The sequence below is a fragment of the Typopeltis vanoorti genome, chromosome 13 (genome assembly GCF_054136105.1).
Source record: "Typopeltis vanoorti isolate ZY-2024b chromosome 13, IOZ_Tvanoo_1.0, whole genome shotgun sequence".
In the NCBI taxonomy this organism is placed as follows: Eukaryota; Metazoa; Arthropoda; class Arachnida; order Uropygi; family Thelyphonidae; genus Typopeltis; species Typopeltis vanoorti.
In genome coordinates this window covers 41,981,023-41,998,342 of record NC_143561.1, presented here as the reverse complement: position 1 = coordinate 41,998,342, position 17,320 = coordinate 41,981,023, and the positions used below count along the sequence as shown (strand labels likewise).

Here is a 17,320-nt window from a genome sequence, read left to right as displayed (position 1 = left end):
AGTGAACGTATAGCAAAAGTTTTAAAACTGCTAAATATTTTTGTTGCCTTTCGCTCCCATCAGAAAAATCTCCACCTTTCTAACTTCTCCGAAGAACAAGCTTCTACTTCTTAACCATCCAGGTGTCTACCAGATTCCTTGCTCCTGTGGGTTATCTTATTTTGGACAAACAGGAAGATCTGCTTTTATTCGGCTAGAAGAACACAAGCCATATTCAAGGTATGGCTTGTGTCTTGAACAGTCTGGACTTGCAGAGCATGCCATCAACACCAGACATAGAGTTCAGTGGAACAAGACAAGAGTACTTCACAAAAATCAGTTCCTCATGGAATGGCTTTATAAAGAAACATGTGAAACTTTACTTCACTCTCCTAACTTAAACAGATCTGATGGTCTACGTCTATCCCCTTTGTGGGAGATAGTACTTTTTAAATCAGCTAATCTTTCTTAACTTTTTTTTAATTGTGTGTGTGTGTGTGTTTGTGTATATATATATATATATATTATTTAATTAACCCTGCGGAAGTTGCAGGTGATGTATTGGTTTAGTTTTTTTTTTTTATTTACTGTTGAAAATGGCTGGAAAAATATATTGATTGAATAATCGATCAGATGCTGAAGAGATTCAGCAAATGTTACTCGAGTCCGATGATGAGAATGATAGAGTCAAATGCGAAGATGAAAGTGATTTAGAAGATCATGATTATGTGAGAGTTCGTTCAGAAGATTCAGGTACTGAACAAGATATTGCTAATGAAGAAAGTTAAGATGAATTAGATACGAATGAAGAGCATTTTCTTGGAAAGGATAAAGAATCAAAATGGAGGAAAAATCTAATAAGAAAACAAATTAGAAGACAGCTGCAGAATATTTTGTGTCAACTTCAACATTTTTTGCATTCAGCCAAACGCAAAAAATGCCAAGACAGAACTTGAAACTTGGAATTGCTTTATCACAGATAATATTTTAGATCTAATCTTATTATATATACAAATAAATACATTGATTCTATTCCGAACTGGTATTCAAGAGAAAGAGATGCTAAACGAATAGACAAAACAGAATTGAAAGCATTTTTAGGCCTCTTATATCTAGCTGGTTTGCATAGCAACAATCGACAAAATTTGCAGGATTTATGGCTAAAGATGGGTTACGTTCAGAAATCTTTACAGGTGTGCATAAGCATTTACACCTAAAACTTCATTAATTTCAGACACAATTTGAAAGAAATTCTAAAGGCAATATAGATATGGCTCCCTTGACAAACAGAAAAAGATGCTTTATGTGCTATGCATCTAAAACAAATTGCTCATCAAAATATTTTTTAAGTGTTGTACGAGGGTTGTTTGAAAAGTTAGGTAAAAAAATAAGTTAAACTCGTTTTTTTTTGAAAAAATTGCCTTTATTTATCAACATAATCTCCATCGAGGTCTACACATTTGGTCCAGCAAGTTTCCAATTTTTTCATCTCGTCTGAAAAGTAGGATTTGTCAAATTGGGCAAAATAGTCATTGACAGCCTTGATGACATCCTCGTTTAAAGAAAATTTTTTCCCATCGAGCCAAATTTTTAAGTTTGAGAACAAGAAGTAGCCACCAGGGGCCAAGTCCAGAGATATGGTAGATGTTGAACCAATTCAAACCTCAGTTCGTGCAATTTTGCCATTGCGACGACCGATGTGTGGGATGGTGCATTGTTTTGACGAAAGAGCACTTTTTTGTGTGCCAATCTTGGCCGTTTTTTCTTCAGTTCTTCTTTTAAACGGTCAAATAGCGACACATAATAGATTCCTGTTATTGTCTTACCTTTTTCCAAATAGTCTATCATGATAATTCCTTGGGAATCCCAAAAAACAGTGGCCATCACCTTCCCAGCTGACAAAACGGTCTTTGCTTTTTTTCAGTGCTCTTCCACCAGGCATTGTCCATTGTTTTGACTGCTGCTATGACTCAGGTGTGTAATGGGGGATCCAAATTTCGTCTACAGTCACGAATCGATGCAAAAAATCAAGCAAAATGCGATTAAACATTGCCAAACACTGCATTGAAAAGTTTATACAGGATATTATACACCCATTCAGTTGAGATGTCTACAATCTCAGCAATCTCATGCATTTTTACGCGGCAGTTTTCCATAACGATACCATGGATTTTGTCAATCATTTGCTTCGTAGTGACAGTCGGGTGTCTGGAGCACGCTTATGGACTTATGACCACATTTAAACTCATTTATCCAAAAATAAATAGTCATTAATGCCTGGTGCAGAGTCCCTATGAACTGCATCTAACTCGGCTTTGATCTGCGTGGCCATCCACTTCGTCAAATAAAAGTGTTTAAAACTTGTTTTTCTCCATTTTTATGAAAAATGCAAACACGGTCATTTTAAATGTTTGGCAAACGAGAAATATACGTCACATGTGGCTAAAATTTTGCCAGGGGTCATGAAAAAGATGATACATGCCGACACTGATATGAATGAACGAACTGTGTCACAGTCTCCTGGAAATTTACCAAACTTTTCAAACAACTCTCGTAAAAAGTATTTATGCCTTGAGCATAAGAATATTGTTTGCAATGACTGTCATGACCGTTCTGTAAATCCAACTATTGAAGATTCTGATTAATTAATGTTAAATGCATTTGTTTAGTTTTATTTTCTTTCATAATCCATGTTTGTGTTATTTTGTAACAAAAATTTTTATTCTTTATATTTCTTTGTTCAATAATTTCTAGATTGTAACTGAAAATAAATAAACCATCATGTATTATATTTGCAGTTTTTTTTTTTTTAAGTTTTAGCGCATTTCAGCACATACTAGTAATGAATGTATCTCTCAGATACACACAGCGTAAGCTGCAATTTTTTTGGCAGCGAACTCTACAGGGTTAATTATTTTTTATTTTATATAAGGTTTTTTTTTATTTTTTATTTTTTTAAAGTTAGGAAATTTAATGACCTTTTTTAGGTATCTTAAATTAGCTACTTAAGTGGCACCTTTTGGAATTGTCAGTTATTGTTCAACCTTGTACTGAAGATGCCTGTAATACTCAGGTGAAAATTATACTAATAAATAATTTTTTATGCGAGTTAATTCCAGTATTATAATTTATTTAAATATCCATGGCACTAGACCACCTGAAGAAAGAGTGTCATAAGTTCTATTCTAGTTGGCGACTAGAGGAACTTTTATTAAGTCTTTTTCCAACTAGTTCCCAAGTTAGTTTATTTCTGAAATGAGCAAGTCAGTTTTTTTCTACCGGAAATTTGAGTTTTTTGTCCCATAAACTCAAGAAAATCCAATGAAGAACCCATGCTATTTTCAGACAGTAAACATAGTTTAGGATTAGGAACCATGAGATGGCGGCACTTCTCTCCCGTCACTTTTCACCAGATGCCATGTATAATTAGTGAGAGAGTCTTGGGCCAGAATAAAAGGTGCTAGCTGATTTTTACAGTGATTTGTTAATCCTGTTTGGAATATAAAAGCAGTTTTTCAATTGCGGTCTGGTATCATATCTACAATACATAAGGCATATACACTGCTTGGAAAAAAAGTCAATGAGCACCCCCAATAGGAGAGGTGCACTGTGCCACATAACTTGTCGTCTTTGTAGCTAGTATAAATGGAGGAATATGATGCTACCAAGTCAGTGCAGCTGTGTTTTATTTTTATATTTATTTTTCTACTGATGAAATAAATAATACATTTGTAATTTTTCAGATGATTTCAGATAATTCAGATGGTTTATAGGAGTTTTGGGTGACAAATTTGATTTGACAACTGCTTTTCATTAACAAAGGCAGAAAAAATTCGTATATTCAAACAACATAGGGATATTACATCAACCCAAAATGAATGTAACTCTTTTTAGGTGTGATTTGTAATAATGCATAGGTACCACAAGATAACTCTGTCCATCCATATAACACCATAGTCCTGATTGAACAAATTTTAATAGAATTGGATAGTTAGAAGTTTGTGAAAATCTGTCAAGTTCTTTCAATTTTGGTTTAAACTGGTTTAAAGTACTTTGTATATAAAGTATAGTGATGATGACCACCATTACTGCCATCTCGCTTACTGCAGGCCTGAAGTGGCCTTGAAAGTACACATGTATACACATACCAGCCACTGAATTAGACACTTTGCAGAAATCAGTGGTTTGGGTATAAGCATGCAACTGCCAATGCCGATCCTCTTCAATTCTTTGCGCATAGTTCTGTGAGATACAGGTCAGGAACAGCCTTCATTAAATGCTTCTGTCAAATGCTGCACACAGGAAGTCTCGTCAGAAGATGGCGATCTCATTCCTGACAGACTATCTTTAGACAAGCAATTAGGGTTATTTTTTCACTGATTAAACCCCCGGGAGATCCCACCTTTTAAGAAACTAGTTAGCTCTGCTGTTTTCAAAATCATGGCTCCAGCCAGATGGGCACCAACAATAAGCTCTTTGAATCTCCTTTGTTTTTCCTATTGTAATCAATACGATTGACAATTACTGACCACCAACATTCTTAAATAGTTGCCTAGAACACGTGACCAAGTATTTTGCATATACACTGCATAAGTGATGTTTACATACATCTGCATAACAATTCTAATTCAGTGGCCAGTATGTGTGAATATATATATATATATATATATATATATATATATATACACTGCTTGGAAAGAAGTCAATGAATATCCCCACTGGGCAACGTGCATTGTGCCTTGTAATAAGTCATGTGTTTGTAACTAGTATAAATTGAAGAAATATGATGATACCAAGTGAGTATAACAGTGTCCTAATGAAATGGATGTGAGAAGGGAACTGACAGAGTTTGAAATAGGCATTGTGATAGGATGCCATGTTGCAGGCCTATCTGTTCGGCAAAGTGGGCCATCCCACACCAACAATTTGTGATACCATACTGAGATGGAAGCACGGGGAGTCAAAAGCAAGTGCTATCTCAGTGGACGACCCACCACACTCACCGAACATGATTGTAGAGTGCTACGAAGAATAATATGTAAAAACTGCCATTTGTTGGTCAACACATTGAATGTGTCAGCCAGGCATCGATTGCATCATGAATTTGCACAAACACATTCAGAACCAAGGCTCACAACATGGTAGGACTGCAATATGTAATCAACAAATCATGCTACACCCTCTACCGAGCAGATGGATGGGTGGGTTGTGGCGGATACCCAGTGAACGTCTCTTACGAGAGTACATAACCACAGCTATGAAATTCGGAGGTGGTACTGTGATGGTATGGTCTTGTTTTTCCTGTTTGGCCTTGGGTCTCTGTCTGTGGTGCCACAAACATTGAACTCCAAGAGGTATCTAAACATTCTGGACAATGTTCAGATACCTTTTTCATTACAAATTTCCATTTTATGGTGTTATTCTTACTATGATTCAGCAAATTTCAATTTACATTGCTTGGAAAGAAGTCATCAGATACTATAGTGTGAGAAACAGTCATGGTGCCTACATTAATAAGATGTAGGACCTCCATTCGCTGCGATGACTGCAAAAATCTCATGGGCATACTTTCCACAAGCATGCGATAGTGATCAATGGTCGTTACAGTTAAGAGAGAAATCAAAATTACAAAATAATGAATTTATTTTACTTTTAAATGCCAATTCCATCCTAAAAAAAGGATTTTAAATCTATAGAAAATTAGTACAGTAAAAGGCTCGATTATTTAACCTTTACTGACTTGTGTGGTGGCAGACTCAAGTTTAGATAATCAACACTGCAACAGCACAAGGAAATTTGCTGTTGTAAACTATTCCTTTGGTTCCTTTTAGATGGCAGAGATTACCAGCCTGTAAAATTTGTGGTAGCCAGGTATTGTATGAATTATTCCATTTGATTCACATCTTTATTTGTGTACGAAATCCCATAAAACTCAAATATTATTTATCAGAATGGTAAAAAAAAATTGCAAAATTATATAATGCCTTGTAAGAAGGAATAGTAACTTCATTTTAGTGTCCTAAATATTCTGGATTTCTTCCTCTACATATTATTCATTATTTTTTTTAACCACTTATAAATATATCTTCTGAATTTCAACTTCCCATCCACTTGCTTTAAGATTTCTTGTCTCAGTTTCTTTCAGTAAAGTACCTTCAATATAATACAGTCTGCAAGTTCTTTAATTCAGAATACAAAACTTTACAATTGGCAATATTGAACTGACATCTTTTATCCTGTTTTCACAATACTAGTCTACTGAAATCCTCCCGAAGGATATTATCAGTCATTCCGTATAATCCATCCTAACATTCCATCAAGCATCTGATGCTCCAGATTATCCCCAATATCATTACTAATGAAAAAAGGAGCAGTTCAAGGAGAGTCCTGTGGCATGCCACAGGGCTTGGAGTGTTTTCTCTTCAATATATATATTCTTTCTGATGACCTAACAATAAGCTGATATTTTACCATCTTCATCTAGTCTAACTTAAGCAATAACTTTTCATACACACTAACTGGTCAAATGCTTTTATAAAACACAGTATAGTATAATCATGGCATATACATTTCTCTTATCTAAACTTTTTTTTTATTTTTTATTTTTTTTATAAAATTTGAGCAGACTACCTATATAAGACCCTGCCTACAATGCTATACTGTCTCCCAATGCTTAGTATTATCTATTCTTGGATTTTAGTTCTAATTAACCCCAATTTGTCTTTTCACTGCCAGTCTGCTGAGAGAATGAATGATTGGCATATTTGTAGAACTCACAGTAACGTTTAAGCTATGGTGAATACAATAAAAAATGGAATAAAATGACTTACCGAATAAATGATGTTTGTAGAATCTTATCTACAGTTTCTCTTTGTTCTGGATTATCTTTATAAAACATGTACACATCTTCTTCACATTCTGTTAAAATTGATTTTGTACAAGTTTTATATAACTGCTCTACTATCTGTAAAAGAGATAGTGAATACTCTTAATATATACAATATTAGTATAGAGAATTATGCAGAATTTCCAAACGTAATGCTGGCGTTTTAAATGCAAATATTTATTGAAAACCTTTGGATTCACCTGTAATTAATGTTGTTGCCCGTTTGGGTGTCAGGTTTTTTATACTGGACAAACAAGCTCAGTGCAAGTTTAATGTGTAGCTTGGCAAAGATCCAACCCATGAGTTAGTGGTCATATGCATTACAACATTTCTGAAATAAAAATAACTACAGCATCTCTAATTTTGTCTTTTACTCTTGTAGTGAATTGTAGAGATCACCTGTATCACATCTGTAACACATATGTCTTACAGACATCTGTAAGCCATATGTGTCACACAGTCTTATAGTATTTTAATTATATTATGCATATTTTAACTTTTGTGCCTATGATCTGTTTCTTTTTTTAATATTATTAACTCAGAGAAAAACCTAATTAAGTGCTTTTTTTTTTTAAATAATAAATTCTGCACTGTGTTATACTGAATTTATATATAATGTGATTTCAGAAGTAAAACACTTGACCAAAGAACTAGAGACCGCAGATATGAGAGTCCTGAGAAAGATTAGAGGCGTGAACAGATGGCATCAATGGCAATATCATATTAAAAACAAGGATATTAGGAAAGAACATGACATTGTCAGGATCCAGGAATGCATTAGCAGAGCTAATCTCAGATGGTATAGTCACTTGAACAGAATGGGCAAGGAAAGATTAGCAAAACAAGCGTTGTCTGCCAGGTTGGCAGGGAAACGACCCAGAGGAAGACCAAGATATAGGTGGATTGATACGGTACAAAGTGCCTTAGATGATAGAAACATAAGACAATGTTGTAAAAACAGTCTGATAATGTTGGAGTCTTGACAAGTAACAGACTGATTTGGAGGAAAATTATAGATAGGAAGTTAGTAATGATGTAAATTTTTCATGTAGTACTATCATATCCTGTACACCCCTTGAGGGTACATGGCAGGAATTTGATGATAATGATGACGTAATTTCTGAACCAAACGACAGAAGTGTTGTTAAAAACATATAAATAACTATGATATGTTTCTAACAATAGTCTCAGTTATTTGAAACATTAACTCCTAAGTTTGTATTTGTTTATAACTGATGATGAGAAAAACTTGTATTTCATCCAACAGATGCCATATGGTCACAACATCCATCCATTTCATTGATAGTCTATCCCTTCCTCTTATTTCAGGAATTTTATCTTCTATTACTGTGTTGAGACATTGAAGGGATGTAAACATCCCTTCAATGTGTCCAAAGTATTTCAACTTTCTTCTGCCACAGGGATATGCTGATAAATTTTTAACAGCTGCTCAAAAATAATGCAGTGGGTTCTCCCTTGGAGAGAATTACATTCCATTAAGGAGAAAATTATGTACGGAGACTCAATGATCAGGGGAGTACTTAATGAAAGTGTGACAAAATCATGTTTCCCAGGTGCAAAAATTCACGATATTAGTCACACCAGACAGATGAAAAGTAGTTGAAGGAAATGATTATCTTGGTTGGTACAAATGATTTGAGAGACAAGAAGTATTCTATGAGTATTTTAATGTAAAGGAGTTATTAGAAAAAAAAAAAACTGAAGAGTGAGAAGGTGAATAAGATTCCTACCACACTATGATAGAGTTGAGCTGAGGAGAAGGATAGCCAATGAGTCTATACGTACATTGTGCACAGTGGTGAGCTATAAGGGGCTTGGCTGAGCCCTTTGTTAAATTTTTCTCAAATTTGCAAGTCCCTTGTTCTTCTTGTTTACTTTATTTTTTCAAAAAAAAAAAAAATAATTTTTTGAAATATATTAAGCAACAAACTCATACGGTAACCTAACAAAGTGATTTTATTAAATAAAATATTATAGTTACTGTTACTACCATTTTACAAATAAGTATTCACTTTTGGTAATCACATATAAATAAATAGAACTATAAAATAATGCCCCTTGATTGGTACTGTTGATTATTACTTAAAGTATAAAAACAAAAGAGAAATATAACGTATTTCAATATTATTGTTTAGGTAATATTTATTATTTGTACAGTGTTTGTCATAAAAACTTCTAGCGCAACAAAACACATTTATTTTGTTTATAAAAAATGCAGACTATTGTATATGTGCAATTATAAAAGATTTTATTCTTAATATATTTTGATAGTTAAAATATGTTTTTCTTATGTAAGATAAATTAACACAGATAATTGTGTGCAAATATTTCATGTTTAGGTCATGAAATATTTGTTTAAAAATGATAGCCTTTACAGGTTGATTGTCCCCTCATACTTTTTGATTAAGGAGTACACGAGCTGTATTAATATAAGTTTTTGTGTGAAATACGGCTTTTTTTTTGCTCGACGATGTGAGCCCTTTGTTAAAATTTCCATAGCTCAGCACTGATTGTGCAGAAGAAATGATGTAGGATTTGTGGATCTGTGTTTGATGGAAAGAAAGATTTATACAATGCAAAGAGAGAAGAGGGAAAGAAAAATTTCAAAGAGGGAAGCTCTCTTCCCTCTTTCAAATTTTTTGTTCAAAATTTTCTTCTAATAACCATACCTTTTGAATGGTAACTATTGAACCTTCCTAAAATGTGAAAAATTATCATCCTTAATTGCAACTTTTTTATATATTCATATTTTAACTTTTATATCTTTATAATTCAACTATCAACTGTTGAATTATAAAGATTCAACAGTTAATGGTGCACATTTCTTTTCAATCCTTAATAGAAGTTCTCTTGCACTGCATTTTATTTTTTATACTGTATCTATCTGATTATGATGTTCTAAATAATCTTGGAGAGTGTTTCTCAACTAGTCTTCTGTGAGTTTTTCTGAATTAAAAATATCTAATCTGGTGATTCCTACAATACTGTAACAAATTTGCTACTGTGTTGAGAAAGTGCTCAGAGATGTTGAAATTTTTGTGAAACAAGTAAAAAGAAATGTGAGAATGTTAAACAGAAATTTTTTTTTTCCCATATTAATGCTTTTCAGGCACCTGTGCAGTCTTGTAGCGATGTTTCAGTTACATAATGCTAAAAGAAAGACTATCATAGGTTTGATTCTCACCAACTAAAGGAACTTTTTCGAAGCTTTTTTTTTTTTTCAGTCTAAGTCAGTCAATCTATTTTTAGTGGAGGAAAGTAGGGTTTTAACCTTGCAACTCAGAAAAACTGACTGTAGAAGTCACCCTACCTCAGACAACATAAAAGTTAGCATTTAGGATCATAAGATAGCAGGAGAGGTCTCCCACACCCTTCTCATGCCAGTGCCTTCCAAATTACTGGTAGCAGATAAGGGTGAAGACTGGCTATCCACATCCTCCAGTTAGGGTGTGGTTTTTCTTTCTTTTTTTTTTTTTTTAAAAGACATTCATGTAATTATTATTTATTTTTATGCTTTTTATTAAAGCTAAAAAGAAACAGATCCAATGTAAAATTCGATGCAGTAGAAATTTTCCTTTTTCTTGCATCGACTTTTACAGAGGTCACAACTCGCAAACACCCTAAACTAACTTTGTATTAACATTGTAAATAAGCCCATGTATTTAACCCCAAGGAATTAACATGCAAGATTGTACAAAACAGAAAATGTCTAAACTGTAAGGTTCATCAATAATGCCTTAGAAATTGGCATTGTATTGATGTAGGAACTGTATATAATGTAGGTGAATTTTAATATGCTTAGAGTCAGCCTGATACCACCTTCAAGGTCAGTGGTAAAAGGGCGATATACTTCTGAAGTAGTTCTGCTGTTTGAAAATAGGATTAGGTGTGTATATTTGGAGAGAACTAAAAGTGAGCTTTAACGTGAAGGTCAAGACAGTTTGTGCGGGAATGTTCGGGGGGGGGCTTCGACCCTTCGTCCAGAGACCCGAGAAAATTGTATAAAGATCTAGGAATGAAAAAGGGAGGAAGAGAAGAGAGAACTTCAACTCAAGTCGATTCGCCATGTTCATTGGTCCGGTTGAAGTCGCGAGGGACAGCCACGGGAGCCGTGAAACTAACGAGGAAGAAGAGAAGCAGGACCAGCATGAACTGCCAATAGGACAGTCTGCTAAGTGCCTTGATCGTCGGACGCCCTTCGGCCGATTCATAGACAACGGGAAAAATGTGTTCCCAGCCAACTGTCGTCTCACATTCCAAGTGAGACGACGGTGACGACAGAATCTTTGCGTGGAAGTCAAAACCTGAAACAGCTGGGAAGCCAAAGGAACCTAAGAAGGAACTAGGAACGGGTGTATAATAGAGTTAAAGAAGATATGTGAGTAAATTTTGTTGTGTTTGCTTATGATATGTGAAATTGACTGAGAATTACGGGACATTTATTGTGTTTAACATAGGTCATAGATCAGGGCTGGAAAGTTAGTCTAAGAGTAGTTTGTTCAAAAATTATTCAATTCAAGGAATATCAAGCATGATATTCCTTGAATTGAAATGGGCTGATAGTTTTTTTTGAAAGTTGATATAATATGTTGCATGACTCTGTGCATTTTCTAAATGTTAAATTGCTGAAGTTTTAAGCTTAAAGTGGAGTTAAGAGAGAATCTTTCCCCATTGTATGATTTTGTATAATCACAGTTTAGTGAAAATAAATATGTCTGTTTTGTTTACAAAGTGTGCCATCTGATCTTTACGCGATGCACTGTTTCGAAATAAACACGAACCTGTGAGCGAAGGAATTTGTTAACCACGACTGTAAAAAAGGGCTTTACGATAATTTCCAAGTGAACTCTACTGGAAGTATAATTATATCTTTTACCACAAGGAGAGCACTGGTGGCATAGTTGATTAATCTACATAAATTTCCAGAGTTCTCCCGGAATAGGAAAAATACTAAAAGTTAATAAAGAATAGGAAGTTAAAGAAGTAAAGGATAAAGAGTAATAAGGCAGTAGAGATAAACTGTTAATAGAAAAATTAAAAGTTAATAGACAATATAGTTAGAGAAAAGATTAATAATAGAAAATAAAGCATATAGAGAAATATTACAATGGCACAGGAAATTACAAAATAAGTGCACACACGCAGAAATGTTTACACCAAGTCTAATTAAACATCAAAAATTTAATGATGTTTAAAATCAAAACATTAAAAATGTTTTTGATTTTAAATATCATCAAAAGTAGTCAAAGTTTTTCATTTATGCAAAATTAACCATTAAACATCTAACAAAAACCAATTCTGGATCTAATTTATGCGGGGGATAAATGGGATGGCAGTCTCTGAAGTTATATCAACTATTTTTGTGCTGAGTTTTGTTCATTCCACCAAGGAAACTTAGTTATTTAAATGAATTAACTGTCTGTGGTGGTCAGTAAAGTATCTTTCTTTACAACAAATCATGAATATCATGAACTGGATAATAAATAATCTGCTTATTTTTTTATACACTAATCAAAACACATTATATGTTATTAAATAATTTCTTTTCAGGACTTGAGCAGCTGTTCCCAGCTTATGAGGAAAGGGAAGATAGGGATATAAAAATAGCAATATTACTAACACATGTTGTGAAAATCAAGTCTGGGTCAGTTTAAATGTCAATATGATAGACGTGTTGCTTGCTGAATGAGACCTTCCCACAATATATCTGTTGATTCTCTGTGTTGGCCGAGTGGTTAGCGTATCCATTCTACAACCAAAAGGCTGCGAGTTCGAATCCTGCCGTGGACATGAATGTTTGCAATTGTTTGTGCAAATACTAGTGGTGGTGGTGGTGGACAGTACATGGTATTGGTGTAGATGATGCGGTTAGTGGATGAGGTTGAGTGGTGGAGGTGGAGAGTTGAAGAGTAGGTACCCTCCCACAATGACTCTGGAACTCCATGGATGTGTAAAATAATAATATTAATAATAATTCAATGTTTGTTATCTAAACAAAGGGGGTGCTTAAGGGTCAAAGCAGTATAACTGAGGAGGAGACCTCCACATAGCCTTTAAAGGAATGCAGAGAACCGACCAGGGCGTCTACCCTAATGTCCAATCCTCACTTTCTCGTGGTGCACCTGTTGGGTATCTACCTGGATACTGAACAAACGAGGATGGGCTGGCAATTTGGGATTTAGCCGACCAAATTGTATTTTTATTGGTTAAACCAAATAAAAAATGATGGTACAACATGACAAAATTTCATGCCGGCTGGGGAATCGCCTGGTTAAACAAGGTCCCTGTTGTTTTTGCCAGAAAACCAGGGCGAACAATGAAAAGTCAGCTACTGGAACAAATCTGAAAACACACCTCAACTCAACATCACCAGAGTTAAAGATCGGTACTATCAACATAAGAAGCCTGAATGGCAAAGAAATGGAGCTAGCTGAGGAATTAGATAAGTACCAGATCGACATAATAGGGGTGACTGAAACAAAAAAGACAAAAATTGGCGAGATCTTTCTGAGCAATAAATACAAAATGTTACATTCAGGCAATGATAATCAAGGAAAAGAAGGGGTAGCCATAGTATTCAACACTAAATACGAGGCTAATCTTCTTGAATGGCAGGCAATTTCAAGTAGAGTGATGTGGGCAAATATGAGAATGGAGAACTGGATAATGAGACTTATTTGTGCCTATAGTCCCACAGAAGTTTCTACTAACATAGAAGTGGAGGAATTTTTTGATGCTTTAGAAAAAGCAACTGAGACAATGAAAAAGGAAAAGTTGGTCCTTGTTGGGGATCTGAATAGCAGAGTAGGAAATGATTGTCAGACATACAAAAATATTTTGGGAAAATTTGGAGAAAAGAGCAAAGCTAATAATAATGGCAAATACCTGTTGGATTTCTGCTCAGGACATGGACCGGTTATTACTAACACCATGTTCCAACATAAAAATATGCACAAATTCACATGGAGAGAAGAGGCAAGGAATAAGAAAAATCTCATTGACTATGTTATTGTTGATAGTCATGTTTCTCTCTGGTGCAGGACACCAGAGTGTACAGAGGATTTGAAATTGGAAATGATCACTATTTAGTCATGAGCAGGATAAAATTCAATTTCATATTGAAAAGAATAACATGTAAGAAAGTTTTAAAGTGAATAAAAATTGAGTTGCTCTCAAATGTGAACTGTGAACTAAAATACACAAAGATTATTGAAGAAAAAATGAAAGGGTTTCAGAACAGGAACAAACTTTGGAGATTCAGTGGCAAGCCTTGAAGAAAACCCTGATTGATTCAGCCAGAGAGGCATGTCGTGAGGTTGTCTGCAAGGATAGAAAAATCAAGACTCCATGGTGGACACAGGAAGTCAGCTTCTGTACTTAGAGAATAAGACAAATGTAAGAAAGTGAAACACCGTGTAAAACTAGCTAAACAAAAGTCATGGGAGAGCTTTGGCAAGAACATAGAAAATAAATATCAAGAAGGTGGTAAGATATTCTGGAGGTTGTTGAAGAAGCTTAGAAATGGAGTAAAGAGGGCTGTAAAAGGAGTTAGAGATGATAAAGGTGACATGAAAATGGGAGAAAAAGATATCCTTGAAGTATGGAGTAATTACTTCGAAAAATTGCTAAATGAAACAAGCAGTGGTAAAAAATACTCAACAGGAATACAGTCAGGAATACATATCCATACTTGAAGTAGAAAAAGCCATCAAAGGCTTGAAATGTGGAAAGGCAGCAGGAATAGATGATATTCGACCAGAAATGCTGAAGTATGGTGGTATAAAAGTCTTGCAGTGGCTGCACTGCATAGTTCAGAAAGCCTGGAAAGAGGGACGAATTCCCGATGATTGGAGTAGAGCTCTTATAGTATCCATACATAAAAAGGGAAATAAAACAATGTGAGAATTACAGAGGTATTTCCCTACTGACTGTTCCTGGCAAGATCTATGCAAGTATACTTGAGAAACGGTTGAGAAGAATTGTGGAAGAAAAGCTTGGTGAAGAACAAGCAGGATTCAGGCCAAATAGAGGCTGTCAGGATCAGATCTTCACTTTACGACAAATAGTCAAGAAAACATGGGAATATAACAAAGATCTGTATTTAAGTTTTGTCGATCTGGAAAAGGCATATGACAAGGTGCCAAGAGAGAAGCTATTCAATACGCTACAGTTATATGGTGTCAATGGGGCATTATATCAAGCAATACTTAAGTCTGTATTTGAGTTGTAAGTCAGCAGTTTGAATTGAAGGAAGTACATTGAGATGGTTTAATGTTAAATCTGGTGTGAGACAAGGATGTACATTATCCCCTCTATTATTCATTATGTATATGGATCACATTATGAAGGAAAGTGGTATTAAACATGATATCAGAATTGGAGATGTTAATGTCAGCTCTTTGCTTTATGAGGATGATGTTATACTTCTAAATAAATCCACTACAAGTTTGCAAGATAACTGTTGTAATAGATATGGTATGAAGGTCAGCATTAAAAAAGACAAAGACAATGAAAATAGGTAGAATTGTTGAAAATGTCAACTGTGTTGCGAATGGGGAAACTGTGGAACAAGTAAAACATTTCAGCTACTTATGCACGATTTTTAGTAAAGATGGTAAATTAAATATGGAAATAAACAACAGAATCAACAAAGCTGGTATGGTAGGAAGTCAATTGAATAAATTCATATGGAATAAGAGAGAAATTAGTCGGAACACTAAATTAGCTGTATACAAGACAGTGTTTCAAACCAGTTTCAACTTATGGATCTGAGAGCTGGGTCAGAAGTAAAACACTTGACCAAAGACTAGAGACTGCAGATATGAGAGTCCTGAGAAAGATTAGAGGCGTGAACAGATGGCATCAATGGAAATATCATATTAAAAATGAGGATATTAGGAAAGAACTTGACATTGGCAACATCCAGGAATGCGTTAGCAGAGCTAATCTCAGGTAGTATGGTCACTGAAACAGAATGGGCAAAGAAAGATTAACAAAACAAGTGTTCTCTGTCAGGTTGGCAACAAAACGGCCCAGAGGAAGATCAAGATATAGGTGGATTGATACGCTACAAAGTGCCTTAGACGATATAAATATAAGATCTGATAATGATAATATTGGAGTCTTGACAAGTAATAGACTGATTTGGAGGAAAATTGTAGATAGGAAGTTAGTAATGGTGTAAATTTTTTATGTAGTACTATCATATCCTGCTGTACACCTCCCCCCATTGAGGGTACATGTCAGAAATTTGATTATGATGACGATGATGATATATATAAATCAAGGCCTGTTTTCGATGTTTGCTTATATCTGGAGAATGAATTGAACGATTTTGATGCTGTCTTTACCAATAGATAGAGGATGTTCCAAAGATGGTTTATGTGCAATTCATCGATGTACACCTCCAGACTCTGGAGCAGCGAGTCATTTTTTTTTTTTTTTTTTTTAAACTTCCATCTACAGCCTGTACTGCAGTTTAACAATATCTGGTCACTATTTTGTGGCCAGATATTGTTAAATCCTCGGTACCTCTTAAGCCATTTGGAAGATTTTATCTTTCGAAGTTCATGAGCACCATGCAACTGTATTTCATCTCGCAGTTCATCTTGAAAATGGTCAAAGAGTATACTTCACAGAAAGTAACACACTTAGTAGTGGAATCACCAAGGGACTCGACATTAACAGCTTTTTTTTAAAGCTATGCATTGAATATAATTTTGTCCAAACACTGACCTGTAATGAGGTACCTACATACTACACCTGGCATCAAAACAAATTTCAACGAAGAAGACAGGGTGCCAATGTGCAAGGTTATCCTGGTATGAAAAAGAGCAATACTCTAGGTCCTGTTTATAGTGTACATCCCAATAATGCTAAATGCTTTTATTTACGAATGCTCTTGATGCATGTGAAAGGATCAAAATCATTCAGTGACCTAAGAACAGTAAATGGTGTAGTACATCTGATATAGCGGGATGCATGTGAGGCTTTGAATTTGATAGAAGATTATTCTCACTGATCCGAATGTCTTGGTGATGCAATAATTTCAAACTCACCATCATCTTTGTGCCTTTTGTGCACTGCAACATTGCTGACTCTCTAACACTATGGTCAACTTACAAAAATCATTTTTCAGAAGATATCTTACACCAAGAACATTCTACTCATTCTCAGGCTCAGTTTAATGAAGTAATATATAATGAAGCATTACTCAGACTTGAATCAATTGTTAAGTCAATAAGTGACAAAAATGTTAAAGCTTTCGGTCTTCTGGTACTAAACAATCCTTCGCCTCTAGATACAAATATAATCTGGGAAACCTCATGCAATTTCAATGAATTTCAGGATTTATTAAGTCAGCACAAACAATCACAAACTTTAGATCAAGCTGAAGTTTTTCACAATGTGTTTAACAAGGTGTAAAAATCAATT

At 34.7% G+C, this 17,320-nt stretch overlaps 1 protein-coding gene across 4 annotated transcripts in view; it reads right to left on the bottom strand.

Moving 5' to 3' along the window:
• AsnRS-m (asparagine--tRNA ligase, mitochondrial) overlaps positions 1–17,320 on the bottom strand; it is a 202,884-nt gene that overhangs the window by 80,720 nt on the left and 104,844 nt on the right. For all 4 annotated transcript variants that reach the window (XM_090402537.1, XM_090402539.1, XM_090402536.1 and 1 more), the window contains exon 8: positions 6,810–6,943. In XM_090402537.1, the coding sequence (XP_090258663.1) occupies positions 6,810–6,943 (134 nt within the window). The remainder of the gene's footprint in view (positions 1–6,809; positions 6,944–17,320) is intronic.